The sequence below is a fragment of the Microtus ochrogaster genome, chromosome 21, assembly GCF_000317375.1.
Source record: "Microtus ochrogaster isolate Prairie Vole_2 chromosome 21, MicOch1.0, whole genome shotgun sequence".
Lineage (NCBI taxonomy): Eukaryota > Metazoa > Chordata > Mammalia > Rodentia > Cricetidae > Microtus > Microtus ochrogaster.
The window spans coordinates 7790771-7806965 of NC_022022.1; the positions used below are offsets into that span (position 1 = coordinate 7790771).

At 40.0% G+C, this 16195-nt stretch overlaps 1 protein-coding gene across 1 annotated transcript in view; it reads left to right on the forward strand.

Moving 5' to 3' along the window:
- The window catches only part of Spag17 (sperm associated antigen 17), a 234078-nt gene that overhangs the window by 128208 nt on the left and 89675 nt on the right, over nucleotides 1–16195 (forward strand). Inside the window, exons 19-24 of the mRNA XM_026784085.1 lie at nucleotides 4198–4373; nucleotides 5814–5905; nucleotides 8914–9153; nucleotides 10346–10457; nucleotides 12166–12318; nucleotides 15976–16089. Of these exons, the coding sequence (XP_026639886.1) occupies nucleotides 4198–4373; nucleotides 5814–5905; nucleotides 8914–9153; nucleotides 10346–10457; nucleotides 12166–12318; nucleotides 15976–16089 (887 nt within the window). The remainder of the gene's footprint in view (nucleotides 1–4197; nucleotides 4374–5813; nucleotides 5906–8913; nucleotides 9154–10345; nucleotides 10458–12165; nucleotides 12319–15975; nucleotides 16090–16195) is intronic.

A 16195-nucleotide genomic window follows, 5' to 3' on the forward strand; every position in this document is an offset into this window, starting at 1 on the left:
CTTTGTAGACCAGGCTGGTCTCGAACTCACAGAGATCCACCTGCCTCTGCCTCCCAAGTGCTGGGATTACAGGTGTGCGCCACCACCGCCCGGCTCCACTTTTTATTTTTTGAAAGAGTTTGTGGAAGGTTGAGATGTATTTTTCTTAGATGGTTGGTGCAACTTGAAGATAAAGACAGCTACAGCCAAAGAGATGTTTAAGTACTGACCCAAAGTCTGTCATAGTCACTAGACCCTGAAGATTTTCTGTTTCATTTTTATTATTTTTAAATTAGACTTGAAAAGTCAGGCATGGTGGCATTATGCGTATAATACCAACTCTTGAGAGGTTGAGTCAGGAGGACTGTCTTGAGTTCCTGGGAAGCCTGGTCTATCTATCAAGACCTTGTCTCAAAAAGTTAAAAGACAAATGCATTAATAATAACTATACTTACAAAAATAATTAATAGTCAAATTATATAGAAATATGTAGTGACATCAATATTATAGATATGGATAATGGAGAAGAAATTTTTAATATGTGATCATAGTAAGGCTTTTGTCAGCTTGAAATACATTGTTGCACATGAAGGATGTTTTGAGTGTGAGTGAACTTTGTATTAACCAGGAAGCAAAATCTACCTAAAAACACACCCAAAAAAAAGGTAAGCAGTTATGAAAGCAGAACAGTTCAAAAATTCATTGTAACAGAAATGAAGGAAGAGCTGCTGAGAAAAATGCATAAAATAACAATAGTTAATCTTTGCATGTCAATACTAAATATAAAGGGATCAGATTATCCATTGGGAGGTATGGAGTGGATGGATAGGTGATAAAAGATCACCATTTATTGCTATAAACATCCCACTTTACTCTTGAGGGCACAGAGAGAATTAATGTGAAGGGACAGAAGCATATACTCCATGAAAATGGAATAGAAGACATAAGAGATGTTTATACCTTTATTAGACACTATAGTCATTAAGTGAAAAACTGAAGAGATGAACAACTTCAACTCTATTTCATCTTAACGCTGGAAATGCTAACCAGAGCAAACAGGCAAAGGAGAGAAACCAAAGACACCCAAGCTAGACAGGAAAAAGTAATTTATTCTGTTTACAAATGACATAATCTTATAAATAGAAAACCTTAAACGCAAATACATAAGCATGTACACAGTGCACACATATACACACATACATCACACACACACACACACACACACACACACACACACACACATACACCTGCTCTTAGAGCTACTAATGAATTTAGAGACATTTTAGGATACAAACTACATAGAAGTTTGATGGAGGGAGGCCATTGGTTAATTAAATAAAGAAGCTGCTTGCCCTGATAGGTTAGAACGTAGATGGGAGGAGTGAATGGAGCAGAATGCTGGGCGGAAGAGGAAGTGAGGTCAGACTCGACAGCTCTCCTCTCAGGGGCAGACGCCTCAGAGAGACAAGATGCTCCACTCTTGCGGGCAGAGGTGAGAGCTCTGCTCTCTGAGGCACACGCGATGAAGCTCCAACCCAGGATGGACGTAGGCTAGAATCTTCCCGGTAAGCGCACCTTGGGGTGCTACACACAGATGATTAGAAATGGGCTAGTCCAGGTGCAAGAGTTAGCCTAGAAGAGAATGGGCCAAGCAGTGATTAAAAGAATACAGTGTCCGTGTAATTATCTCGGGTAAAGCTAACTGGGTGGCGGGACACAGCCCACGGCTCCTATTACTACAGAAGTTAGTTGTGTTTTGATCCACTGGCAAAGAGCACCTAGAAAAGAATATAAGAAAGAATCTATTTTAAATAACATCAATAAGAGTAAATAAATAAGGAGTGAAATATCTATACAGCAAAACTATAAAATCCACATAAGTGGGAAGACATTGTGTGATCCTGGGTTGGAAGAATCAGTTGTCAAAATGTCCATACTACCCTAAGTGACTTATGGATTTATTTTAGTCCTATAGAAATTCTAATGTTAGGGCTTGAGAGAGAGCACAGTTGTGAAGAGCCCTAGCACTTATGGGTGGCAGCGGGCAAAGTCAGTTCACCACATGATAGCTGACAACTAGTCATAACCCCAGTTCAAGGGGATCCAGTGCCCTCTTCCAGCCTTTGTGGGATCCTGCCTGCATGTGGTATGTATACATATATTTACACACAAGAAAATTAAACACTGGGTCTGAAAAAGCCTGGGATAAAACCGGACTCGCTGAACATAGCGGACAATGAGGACTACTGAGAACTCAAGAACAATGGCAATGGGTTTTTGATCCTACTGCACGTACTGGCTTTGTAGGAGCCTAGGCAGTTTGGATGCTCACCTTACTAGACCAGGATGGAGATGGGTGGTCCTTGGACTTCCCACAGGGCAGGGAACCCTGATTGCTCTTTGGGCTGAGGAGGGAGGGGGACTTGATTGGGGGAGGGGGAGGGAAATGGGAGGCAGTGGCGGGGAAGAGACGGAGATCTGAGAGAAAGAAAGAAAGAAAGAAAGAAAGAAAGAAAGAAAGAAAGAAAGAAAGAAAGAAAGAAAGAAAATTAAACAAATAAATATAAAAACATGATGTCATTTTGTATATAAAATGTCATTTATATAAAATACATGAACAATCTTAAAGTTCATATAAGATGAACACAAAAATTACCTATGTTTTCAGTTCTTTTTAAGCAAATCCTCTATTTAGGCTTTCTAATTCTTCATTAAATTTGGGTAATTTACATTTTCTTTATAACTAATATATAACTATCCATTTAAGCAGAGTATACTCATGGTAAGAGGCTGTATAGATGGCTCAGTGGTTAAGAACAGTGCCTGCTCTTCCAGAGATCCTGAGTTCAATTCCCAGCAACCACATGGTGGCTCACAACCATCGGTAATGACATCTGGTGTCTTCTTGAAGAAGAGACCTGGTCAATTATCCTCATCAACTTAGACCATGAAACCCAATATGAACAAGTTCAAGAGAACCACCATGTATGGGCTGCCCACATGTGCTTCAGCATTACCAGGACATAAATTTTATTCATTTTCATTTCTTTCAATTTCATGCTCACAGTAAATATTCATATATTCATTTTTATGGATATATAATAATATCTATGGGTGATAAAGTCCCTGAAGCATTGTTTGCTTATCCTCATCTGAATACTAATCTGGCTTTGTTGAGCCTATATTGCTTGTTGCCAAACACTAGTAGGAGTTCTGGTTTTTCTTAATTATGTGTGTGCATGTTCATCTAAATGAATGGGTGAGGGTGTTAACCAGGATACATGCATTCGTATACCTGCGCATGTGGAGGCCAGAGGGCAACCAGGGGTATCATTCATTAGGCACCATGCCTCAGGTACCACACACCCGGTGTTTGTTAGTTCATTGGTTGTTTGGTTGGTTAGTTTGTTGAGACTGGGTCTTTCACTGGCCTGTGTCTCCATGATTGCATTGGCTGGTTGTTGGGACACCCAATGATCACCTCCCTCTGCCTCTCTGGTATGACAGGTACACCTCTCTGCTGGGATTACAAGAGTCTCTGTCTCCACACCTGACTTGTTTGCAGGAGTTCTAGGGATCAAACTCAAACTCTGGTCCTCACACTGGCTTAGCATGCTCTTTACTAACTGAGCTGTCTCTCAGCACTCAAAAACTTCACTTCTTAATCTGAAATATTCATTGAATGGTACTAAATATAAGAATGAAATTAACTTACAAGTTAAAAGGTTCAGTCTATTTGATGATTAAGAATAAAATTTAGACATATGAGGGTAGAAACAGAAAGACTTATTAGAGGGTATTGTAGCAGTCCTAAGAAGACATGATAGTGAGTGAAGCCAGAATAATGACAGGGAAGAAGGAAAGGAAACGTATCACATCTTTAACCATGAAGAGAAGTGGGCATTTTTCAGAAGCTTGGCAAAGGGGCTTGAGAGATGGCTCAGTGGTTAAGAGCACTGGCTGCTCTTCCAGAGGTCCTGAGTTCAATTCCCAGCAGCCACGTGGTGGCTCACAACCATCTGTAATGAGATCTGGTGCCTTCTTCTGGCGTGCGGGCATACATGAAGGCAGAATATTGTATACATAAGAAGCTCGGCAAAGCTCTGAACCTGACCTCTTTGCCACTTGGGCAATTCAGAATCATTGCATGTTTGAAGAGTTTGTTCAGGCTTTAATAAGGACTCTCCCTTCCCATCTTCTCATCTTTGTTTAATCTAGGAATTATTTAGAACTCATTGCAAACTCTATTCAAGACTGGATCACAGAGGAAGAAGCAAAGTATCAGGAAGCCAAGATGGCTGAAGAAGTCAACAGGACCAAGATTGAGCTAGAACTGAAAACTTCAGCTGCCAAAATTTCTTCTAGCAAAGTTCTTGCTCTCAAAAAATCTAAAAGTAAGTAACCAGTGCATTCGTTCATAAAATTAGGCCCCAAGGCATTCTCTCTTATCTGAATGTCAAGCCTGAATTTTCCAGGTTAAAAAAGAGTTGCCCCCAAATGCCTGTGAGTCCTTATTTTCTCTAATCAATGGAGCAGCTGCATTCTAGGTGTGATGGCGTTGTATCTGAGCCAGACACAGGCATGTTTGTCACAGTCCTGTCTTCTGCAAACTCTGAAAGATTTAATCTACTTACAGATCAAATATAATGAGTTAGAGAAATGCCAAGGTCCTTACTGATAGAATCCATAGGTTCCACCATCTAAATGTATTGGCAGTGTATGAGTTAGTCAGAGTTATTGGTTCTCAATAGTATAATTAGAGAGTCCAATGGCAAGAATAAGTCAAGACCCTTTAACAAATAGCAAAAAAAAAAAAAAAAGTCCAAAGGCCTGGAGGTAAGAATCTAGAAGGAAGTCTTAGATGATTTCTAAAACTTTGGGCCCATTAGGGAAGAGGAACAAAGGTAAAAGAGAGAAGGTAATTTTTAAGGAGGGTACTTTATTAATAAGTGAAATATGAATCTTATCTAAATGTATAGCTATTTCACAGTCTGTAGAAAAGAAACTCTCTAGGAGTAATATTCTTTATGCTAGCTAAAGTTGAAAGTAATGTCTCATGATGAGACTAAGCTATGAAACTTTAAAAAATTTTGTAGCCTCATTTTGTTACCAGAGGAGTTTGTATATGGCCTGACTCCAAAGTAAAACCTAAACCACACTGGTAAGGAATCCTTTGGTATCCAGCAAAATGGTTACATTATCAATAGCTGAGCTTCTTCCTATGGGAGCCCAACAAGACTTCACCAGAGTGATAAGTGGAGCTCTATAGGAAATACTAGGAAGGCTGACTGTGTACTTACCTACTGGCAGGGAAAATGTTGACCACCTTTATAATGCTACTGAGCAAACCAAAAGCTCAGTATCTAGGTGCTGCAGAAAGTCTGGTTACTTTCTCTAGGTGCTGGTTACTTCAGCTTGGAATGTACCCAGCAGGTGTTACATTGAGTCCACTCCTGTTAAAATAAAGATGTCAGAATGTTTGGAAGACAGAATGAGAACTCAGACAAGAGAAGGACCTCAGTATTGAAGGGAGCATTAGCTGTGTTCCTGTGGTCTGGTGGTAGTAAACTAAGATAAATTAGGTGAAAATTTTAGGGAGAGGGATTCAAGCGACATGTCAACACACTGTGAATGTATTGTGAGGCGCCATTGCCAAAGGCTCTATACCACTCAGGGGTAACTCTGGAGATGGCAAGAGAGAATACATGAGAAGATGGATACTTGAGGTGCCGATACTGAGAGCCTTGGGAGTCCCAGCTAGCCCAGAGACTCATTTCTTCTGTGATGCCTCCTGCTACTGAGTTGCTAAGAAGTTTGATTTCCTCTCATTCTAGGTAGCAAAGTAGTCAGCAAAACAGAGATACCAGAACAAGAGAAGGAGAAAGAGAAAGAGAAGATGCCTTTTGTTTTAGAAGGCTCTCTCAAGGTAATCCAAGAAAAGACAAACATCACAGATCAATCACAAAGCCAAAATTATCCTGAGACAGAGTTTGCCGTAGTCACAGGGAATGATCTTTTTAACTAAAACCTCAGAGATGACTGGAGCCTCAGAGAAAGGGTCTGTGTGTGCACGATTGTCACGTGACAAGTCTTCGAGAGAATGTGTATCTTATTATCTTTGCATAACCGCAGCCCAAGGGCAGTGATTGGCTTGTGGTGGTTTGCTCTTTACTTTTGTTGAAAATGTTTGATTTTGTTCACGTATTTTGATTTGAACTCTTAATTACAAAAGTAATATTTGCTTCAGTGATCATTCAAGACTGTTTGCTTTATCTCTTCAGTTTCTGGAATAAGAAATGTGTGAAAAGTTCCAATGTACACAAAAGTACAGAACTATTCTGTGTGCTTATTTATGGGTAAATGTAGGCTTGCTCTGGTCTGTGCCTTCTGCCCCTGTGGTATCACCCTCCCAGAACGTGGATGCACTCACCAATGCAGAATTTCTCCAAACTGTGTGGTTTAGGAGTTTTTATGGATTTTTCATCATGTATGTACAACCAATTATTAAATCCATCTGCTGCTCCTCTCTTCATCCTCGAAGGTTGGAGGGAGGGGAAGGCTCTGAAGGTTCCCAGCTTCTAACCTGGGTTTGATCTTTCTGGTGACCAGCTTCTACCCCATTCTGAAACTATCTAAGAGTTTGCCAAGAATTGCCTCATTAGAACAAAAGACAGTCCTATCACTCATGAAATTCCAGGGGATTGGAGAGCGCTATGCCAGGATCCAGGAATGAAGACCAAATATCTGGTTCTGATTATATCATAATATACACTTTCTATTAAAGTCAGTTGTTACTTATCTGAAAATGCCTTTATTTTGCCCCTATTCATTAAACATGGTTTTTTATTTATATGATTTTTGGTTTAGTTTTTCATTTCCTCACAGGACTCTCAAGATATCAGTCTCCCTTTCCTTTGCTGACATCATGGATGTTAATAAAGTATCACATTTTATATTCTTTTGTAGACTATCTTTTCTCTTTAGCTGCTTTGAAAACATTTTGTGATCGTCTGGTAAGCATTTAACAGTTGTGCTATAGTAAAACCAGAGCATGCATATAGTCCACAAAAAAACCTTCCCGGAAACCTCATTGACAGCAAATTTGATATATAATTTATAAATAATAACAAATCCTATAGAAATCCTAATTGCAAAATACATTTAGCAAATTACTACTTCAAATATGCTTTCATAGCTGTTTGCTAAGTTACTGTATCCTTACAAAGTCTATGGTTACAATTGGCAAACAAATGCAATTCCACTATTAATACTGATTAATATTTTCATTTGTGTTAATGTGACGAAAGTGAAACAACAGAAGGGCGTGTTCCATTTATTTGTCAATAACGATCAATTTTTCAGAATCAAGAAAGAGAAATTTGAATGTTAAAAGACTATTTGCTCATTTTTACTCCAATTGCTGTGAAGTGGTTAAAGGCACTTCAGTTGATTTGTAACATTCTTCCCATCGACCTGTTTTTAGCATAGTTAATCAGTAGTCAGTGAGTCTCCATGATGTGACATTTACTGATGTCTGTAGGGTAAATACTCCAGCAGCGGCTGATTTCAAGCTGCTGATGTAGCATTACTGAGGCGGGAGCAGGGTGGATCTGTAGGCCATTGTACAGTATGTTTCTAATATATAGATCAGATAAGAATGAAGTCTAATCTAATCTACTTGTTGCCTTTGTTTTGAACATCGTACTTAATTGCATTTTTATGACTTTTTGGATGGTGCCTTTGCTTAGCAACTATCACATAAAATTCCCAGAGATTTATCAGTAAACACATGAAATCAATCTGAGCCAGGGTCAGCGCACCACTATTGTTTTTTGCTTAGATTTATTGACCTTTGTGGATGCTGGGATCGGCGTCTATCATCAGTTCTAAAAATGACTCGGCCAGTATCTGTCCCTTTTCAAAAGCCACGCCTTAATTCCAAGAGGCTTGTGGAGCTTGCCTGGTCGTTTTTATAAGCCCTACTTTCTTGCTTATACTTTTGAAACTTCATTTTGTTTATTTAAGCAACTAGAAACTTGTTTTATGACCCTTACTTTGTAAGTTCCTTATCTGTAATCTTCACAGATATACTTTCAAAATTTTTGTTCTAATTTTATTCAAAGTGGCTTAGTTCTTTTGTGTGTGAACTAATGTCAACGCATGAGTTGTTTTGTTTGAGACTATGTCTTTATCCCCTCCCTCAGCCTCCCAAGTGATGAAACTGCAAGTATTTACCAACAAGCTTGGAAACTCATGGCTTGTTTTTTAAGATGTATTTATTTATTTATTTATTTATTTATTTATTTATTTATTTATTTATTATGTACACAGTGGTCTGCCTGCATGTGTATTTGCAGGCCAGAAGAGGGCACCAGATCTCATTACAGATGGCTGTGAGCCATCATGTGGTTGCTGGGAGTTGAACTTGGGAACTCTGGAAGAGCAACCATTGCTCATAATCTCTGAGCCATCTCTCCAAATGATTTTTTTTTAAAAAAATGTATTTTGTCCCTCCCTTTTAAATATCTTGAGCTGAGAATCCTTCTCAGGGTAATCCACCCTTTTACTGATCAAGTTATTTAAGATATAAATTGGGAAGTGAAGGAAAGGAGACAGGCCAGTGGAGAGGCTACTGCTGTGGTCCAAGATAAAGACAACAAAAAATCTGAACAGTGTAAATTACACCAGAAAGTTGGAGAATAAGCAGAAATGAAGGGACATCCTCAAGGAGACAGACAGGGTGAACATATAGAATTTGGGAGTGAGAGAGGGGCAATCAAAGATAACCAACTGCAAGGTTCTTGGCTCAGTGTTTCAAATTGCCAGAAATAACACTTAGAAACATCACACTAAATTTCCTCCAAAATTGACCCGAAGGCAACTCACGTTTGATCCTTTTGAAAATCCCTGGTAAGCTGTTTGCTGTGTCCGCAGGCATGGAAGGAAGAACAAGAGAGGTTGGCAGAGGAGGAGCGCCTGAAGGAGGAGAAGAAAACAGAGAAGAAAGGGAAAGACGTTGGTAAAAAGAAAGGGAAGGATAAGGCAGACAAAGAGGATGCTAAGGCTTTGAAGAAGAAATCCTCTTCCAAGGAGAAACCTAAGGAAGAGCCCATAAAGATCCCGGAAATGATAGAGGAGTCCCTCCCGCTTCCGGAACCCGAGATAGTTTACCCGGTAAAGCGTCTCTGACAATTCTTTGGGATACTTGTAACAGTTTTGGGGAACTGAGGTCTTTTTTTTTCTGTTGTCTATGGACTAGACTTGAATTTCCATTTCTGTCTAGAATCGAGATTCTTCTGCATAACTAAACACCAAAATGGGAATACCCTCAGACCTGCTTTTCCTCTCATGAAGCCAGATCACCAGGGGCAGTAAAGAGGGAAGTGTGTCCCAAAGACTTAACGTTTTAAGCATTAGAAATGTACAGAGGCAGCTGCATGGGTCAACTCCACAGGCTAGGTTCACTGCATGCACGTAGATGCCACTGTGCGGAGTGCCGCACTTCTGGTTTACACACTTTGATGAAACCCCTCTTTGCTAATGCTCCCTCGGGTGCATAAAATCAACAAGGAAGAACTAGAGAGAAATGTCCTGCTCTATTTATTTCATCGATGACTTAGCCTAGTTACTTAAGAGCTTTAAGATGCATCTGAGTCCCCTGAAACTGTAGTAGCAATATCTAATGTTTTAAAACGTCTTTTATATATGACCTCCGAAAGCACCAAGGGTCAATGTTTCTCTTCACTTTAAAAAGAAAGTTCGTGAACTTGATCTCTCCTCACATCAGCTTGATGATAGAGCATGATTTCATTTGAACTTGATTATAAATACTTAGATGAATATTAATGAGAGACTTTTTAATAAGACTTATCTTGATGTGTGTGAGTACCCACAGAGGCCAGAAGAGGGCAGCAGATCCCAGTGAAATTGAAGTTATAGGATACATGAGCACTGGGAACTAAATTTCAGTCCTCTGCAAGAGTAGCAGGGGGGTCTTAACTGCTGAGTCATCTCTCAAGCCCTAAACATAAACGTTTTTTTAAAATCCTGCTCATTATAATACATTTTTAAATTTCTAAAGAGTCTGGGAAGAGTGGCATACAACTATAATCCCGGCCGCCTGGACACTGAAGCAGGGTGACCATGGATTTAAGATCAGTCTGAGCTACTGAGTAAAATCCTGTTACTAACAACAAAGAAAATTAATAAAAACATGGATTTCGGCTTCTGAGCCTACAAGGTATCAGATATAACTGTTTTAAAAAAAATCAAGCTTACGGAAACTGTAGTTGACTAACCACTAACCATAGTAAGCTGATGGTTGTCAGTGAAGCTCCACAACCAGTCATGATGTGTTCTCTTCCAGTTCCGAGGCTACAATATGGGAGATGTACCCATCCAAATCTCAGGGAAAAATTACTATCTGTATCCTTCTGATGGAGGGCAGATTGAAGTAGAAAAGACCACGTTTGAACGAGGTACATCTGTAAGCGCTGTTAATGTCATGGAAGATGTTCCTGCCTTTCAGATCAGCACGGGGCGTTGTGCTTCTGCTGTGGTGGGTGACTGCCCACTACATTCACCTTTACACTACACTGAGTTTCCAGAGTTCACCTGCTTTTGCTGGAATTGGCTCTGCAAGGAATCAGCCAGCCCAGAATTTGCCCTAACACATTGATAGGAGCATCCTCATTGTTAAAAATATTTAAATACTTGTACATTAGTGGGAGATGGTATAGTATCAACTGTAACAGGCAAACAGGTAGTTAATAATATTAGTTACAACAGCTCTGTCATGTCAGGAAGCAAACATACGCTTTGAGTTTCTGGTTTGTGCTCTGTAGCCCAGTGCTCAGCTGTAGTGACATTTCACTTGTATTTTAACAAATAAAGCTTGCCTGATGATCGAAGAGTAAAACTGGTCAGCCTCACAGACTGGGCAGTATGACACACAGCTTTAATCCCAGTAGCCACACTAATTTGCCATAAAGTCAGGCAGTATATGCCGTTAATCCCACGGTACACACCTTTAATCCCAGCCTTAGAGAGGATTATAAACCAGGAGGAAACAGCTCTCAGACACAGTTTCATTCTGAGGTCTCCTGGAGGCAGGATCGCCATTTTCAGACTGAGGGAAAGGTAAGAGTCAATGCTGACTGCTTTGCTTTTCTGGCCTTCAAGTTGAACCCCAATTTCTCTCTCTGAGTTTTTATTAATCTCTTAATAAAAATGCATCTCTCAGGGAGCCTGCCACTGATACTGTAGCTCTCACCAAGACTTGCATATGTGAAGAGTTTATATAAATTTCAGATGGTTCATAGAAAATCAGTATTTTCAGCTTAATCCTATCAACCTTGAGAGACACCCAAACCACAATTGGAAATGAAAGGCTGGATTTAAAAGGGAGAGTTAAAAGGGAGAGGCGAGGAAAACAAATCAGAGCACTTTTAAGAGAGAATGATCTATTAGAAAATGGCTTATAACCTGCAAAGTACTGATAATTATAGAACACACACAAATATATGTATATTTATACACATACACACACACACACATATATATATATATATATAATTATGACTGTTTAATATTACAATGTCATAATCAGTTGATGTCAGGTATGGGTTGGACAGTGGCAGCGCACGCCTATAATCCCAGCACTTGGAGGCAGAGGCAGGTAGATCTCTCTGTGAGTTTGGGGCCAGCCTGGTCTACAAGAGCTAGTTCCAGAATAGGCACCAAAGTTACAGAGAAACCCTGTCTTGAAAAAAAAAAACAACAAAAAAGTCAGGTATGGTAACGCACATTTATGACATTAGCACTCATGAGACTGGAGCAGAAGAATTATGAATTTGAGGCTGGTCTAAAATATATACACACATTCATAATGCATATGCATTATATATTATTATATACAAATAAACTTAAAGCTTTTTATGTTAACTGGCTCACTTGATTTATCAGAGTTGGTAGTATTCACCACCTCAGATGCTGTATTTCCTCTGTGGTGTGGCTTGAGATGCAGTGAGAAGTCCCGCAAAGACCTCCTTGAACAGAGTTGCTGCGTCTCGGGCATTCCCAAGCCCTGTCTAATTCTGTACCTCATGCATTCTACCAGTGTTCTGTCGAGGCGTGTGTGTGGCATCTTCAGTCAGCCCCCCTTTCTACCCTGTGCTTCTCCCTCAGGCCCAACCTTCATCAAAGTGAAAGTTAAAAAAGACAAACACAATTTTATAATTCACCTGAAAGACCCAAAGGAAATTGTGAAAAAGCCCAAGGAAGAGGATGACTCTTCAGAAGAAGAGGAGGAGGGAAAAGTTCAACAAAACGCGGACATGAGTGAGTATCTTTACCTTTGTGGTACCTACGGCATGATGGCGCCCCTGACAGAACCACACAGGCATCCCTGGCGTTCAGCACATGCAGATTGCACAGGTGCCACCTGCAGCATTTGCTGTCCTGCTGATGTTTGTCTTCCTTGGCATACTAAGCATAGATGCCGCCACACGCACAACACATTTGAGGTTGGCTGCTGACAGGACCTTGCTGCCCTGACAGAAGCTCCAGTTCCATGGTGATAGCAAGGAACCAGGCGAGCCCCATGGATACAGCAATGCTGTGCGCATTGCCCATTCTGATCTTAATCTTGGTTCTTGCAGGCTCAAACTCAGCTTCTCTCTGAGTCTCTAACAGGTTCCTGCAAGCAGCAGGGTCTCCTTTCTGTGTTTCTCACTTGCTTTGCTTATCACACCAATTTCTTGGGCTTCAAAGATAAGGTTTAAGAAAAGAATCACACATTTTGCCATGAGTTTATTATCTAAATAGAGATACAAAGTACTGCCCAGCACTGTGAAACCTCCTAACAGTGTTACTTCAAGGCAACACCACCTAGAACAATGAGCTGCATCTTATCCAAAGAGGCATGAATTATCACTGTACAAGGACATACGTTAAGCTAAAGAAAGTTTCAAATTCACTTAGCGATGGGACTGATAACTAAGTCTTGCCTATAAGTCCAGTTACGTTGCTGCTTTCCAAATTCAAGAACACAATGCTTGAGAAGTTGAAAATACCCAGGAAGTTAGCGCAGAAAAATTTTAATTTGGAGAGCTAATAAAAAAATCTCTTTATTGGGGCTGGGGAAATGGGCTTAGTTGGTAGAGTTGTAAATGGCTGTGCAATCATGAGGACGCAAGTTCAGACCACTAGCACCTACATAAAAGGCCGTGAGCTTTGATACATGCCTGTAATCCAGCACTGGAAATCTGACATGGCGGGATCCTGATTGCTCACTAGTCAAGAAGTCTAGTCAGTGAGTGAGCTCCAAGTTTAGTGAGAGACCCAGTCTCTCACAACAAAAGACAGCAGCTATGACCCACCTCTGGCTCCACAAATGCATGTACAGGTTCATACACAGCTGTGCCCATCCACACACAAATGCATAAACCATACATATTCACTCATATTTTAAACATTTAAAGAAGCTAATAGTTAAAATGCTACCACCTCCGTGATACTCACTGTTCAAAGTTTATTTCTTTCTTAGTGTGTCAATATAAGCATTTTCCCATTCACCAGGCTTTGAAAACAAGGTTTTAAAATTATTTAATAATATATCATTAATATATATCACTTTATCATTTAAATGATTCTATGTATGTAGATGATTTTCTACAAAAGTTAATGAATGCATGCATTTATGAGTATGTGATATAATAATGTCCCTTTGTATATTAAATAACAGTTGGTATTTAGCTTTGCTACTAATGAACCTGGTTATCTTTTGTTTGCTCAGATTATTGCTTGTTCATTTCAGTTTTAGTTTTCCCCAGCCTGCAAACGTTGGCCCAGATTTCACCCATGATCTGGTTCTGGATGATGCATGAACTAAGACTAGATTTGGTGTTTCTAAAGCAGTGTTCCATAGAAAAGCTGAGAGCGTTTGAGAAAGACTGCACATGACCTACGAGTCCTAAAATATTTACTGCCAGTCATTTTCAAAAAAGTCTGTTGACTGCTGATGTAGGAAGCTTCAGCAGATAAACTGACAGAAAGAACAAGAATACTGCTTTCTGCTTGCCGGGCTGTGCTCACTTCTTGCCTCTTGATGAGGGTTTCTGTTGTGACTCAATTATTTTTTTTTGTCTCAATCTCCTCTGGTAGAATCTGTGGGAGCATGTACCCTGCAAGCCTGATATCCTTGAATCTAGCTTGCTATAGAGTTTGTCTTTTCAGGCTTTTCTCTGTGGGCTGCCCCTGGCTGTGGCGGTGTCTTACAGCTCCAGGTCAGAGGCTGATGTGCTCCTGCGGTCTGAGGAGATGGCAGCTGGGGGCTTGACTTCAGTTCTTCATTAAATGTTTTTGCACCTACCTTCGTTTGTTCCTTGCTTTTCTCAATAATGCACAGTTTGTAAGATTTTGCCTCCCTATCACTTATATCTTCTCCCTAACATGTTTGTGTTTAAGAGCTTTCCCCCGGGCTTCAAGATATTTGTTTGTTTTGGCTGTTTTGGTTTTTTTCCCACTTTAGTTGAATCTTAACCATGACCACAACTCACTTCCATTTCATCTGTTGAATACTGAACAAGGTTTAATTGGGGAACGATGTTTTTAAATCACAGAAAATGTGCATTTAAAACTCTATTTTCCATAATTTATACTTTGCTGAACATGTGTTCTAGCTGCCCTTTTTTTTCTTACTTGAAACTACACAATCAAATTTCTGTCATGCCTTCTCGTATGTTCTAGAAAGTGTTCTACAACTGAGCAATGTTCCCACCTTATTTTCATTCCTTCTTATCACTAAATAATACACCATTATCTGGGTGTTCCAGTTTATTTAGCCACTGTCCAACTGGAGGACATCTTGCTTGTCTCCACATTTGGGCAGTTATGAATGAAAGTGCCATTCCTATCTGTACATGTTTTGCTTTATGTGGGGCCATACATTTTAACCACTCTGGGTAAAAAGCAGAGAGCATGGCTGCTAGCTCATAGGGTAAGACAGAAAGTAATAGTCTAAGCATCCCTCAAACTGTCTTTCAGTTCAGAATGAGAGCTTTGTTATTCCAATCCTCCCAGTCTTCAGTGTTGTCCCCATTTGGGGTTTTCTCCATTCTGACAGGGGCCTTGTTTTCTTTATTGGTTTAATTTGCATTTCCCTGACAATATATGACATTGAACCCCTGTTCATACGCTTATATTCTATCTATGTGTCTTCTTCGGCTAAGCGTCTACAGAGGGCTTTGGGCTGGTTCTTCCTCGGCTTGTTTTCTATTGCCGAGTAAGAGCAATGTTTTAAGTAAGAGCCCTTTGTCAGATGTATCCTTAGCAAACATTTTCTCCAAAATTGTGAATTATCTTTTCATTCTCATGAAGCAGTATCCTTTTTTGTTGTTGCCCCTCTGAGCATTCAAAAATTCTCAGTCAGGAAATAATCTCTTCATGTGTTGCAGCATTTTAAAGCGATGCCTTCCAGTTTTTATTACATGATGATGGAGCAGATGATAAAATGGAAATAAAATGGAAAGGTTGTGCTCCTTCTCATATGCCTCAAGAATGTGTATTTTAACAAATCTTCTTTTAAAACTTCTGCTTGATTAAAACCATTTCCAATTGTGCTTGAAAATGTATGAGATTATAAATGTGGGGATTTAAGAAAGTGTTTTTAAATGTGAAGAAACTTGGACTGACCTGGTGGTTTTCATTTGAAAAGTCATGGGAATGGTCTCAGATCGATAACCAGCATATGGCTAAGCCATTAGCTCGTTTATGTCCTCTCTTCATTCTGCCCCAAAGCCCTTCAAACAAGAGTCTCACATTCCACCCCTTGGAACTCTGCTTCACTTCCCAGAATCCTTGGTAAGAGCCAAATCAATTATTTTTAAATGATGGTATTAGAAGAGCTAAGACCCCATTCCCAGAATTCCCACTGAATGCTGCTTACACTTCTTAAGAAAAATGGAAATATATCCTTGATACGATTTTGTCTTTTAGAAACACCACAGGTAGTGAATGAAGTTGTCAGCAAGTTTGGATCATTTTCTGCCACCTTAGAAAATGGGATCTGCCTCTCAATCAGTTACTATGGAGCACATGGGCTGGCGCCAGGTAAGATGCACACACTGCACAGACCAGGGGAAATGTCCTGGGGCAGTGGTCCCTGACATCCTCAGCTTGTCCCAGGATGGAGGTTCCCTTACATCCTCAGCTTGTC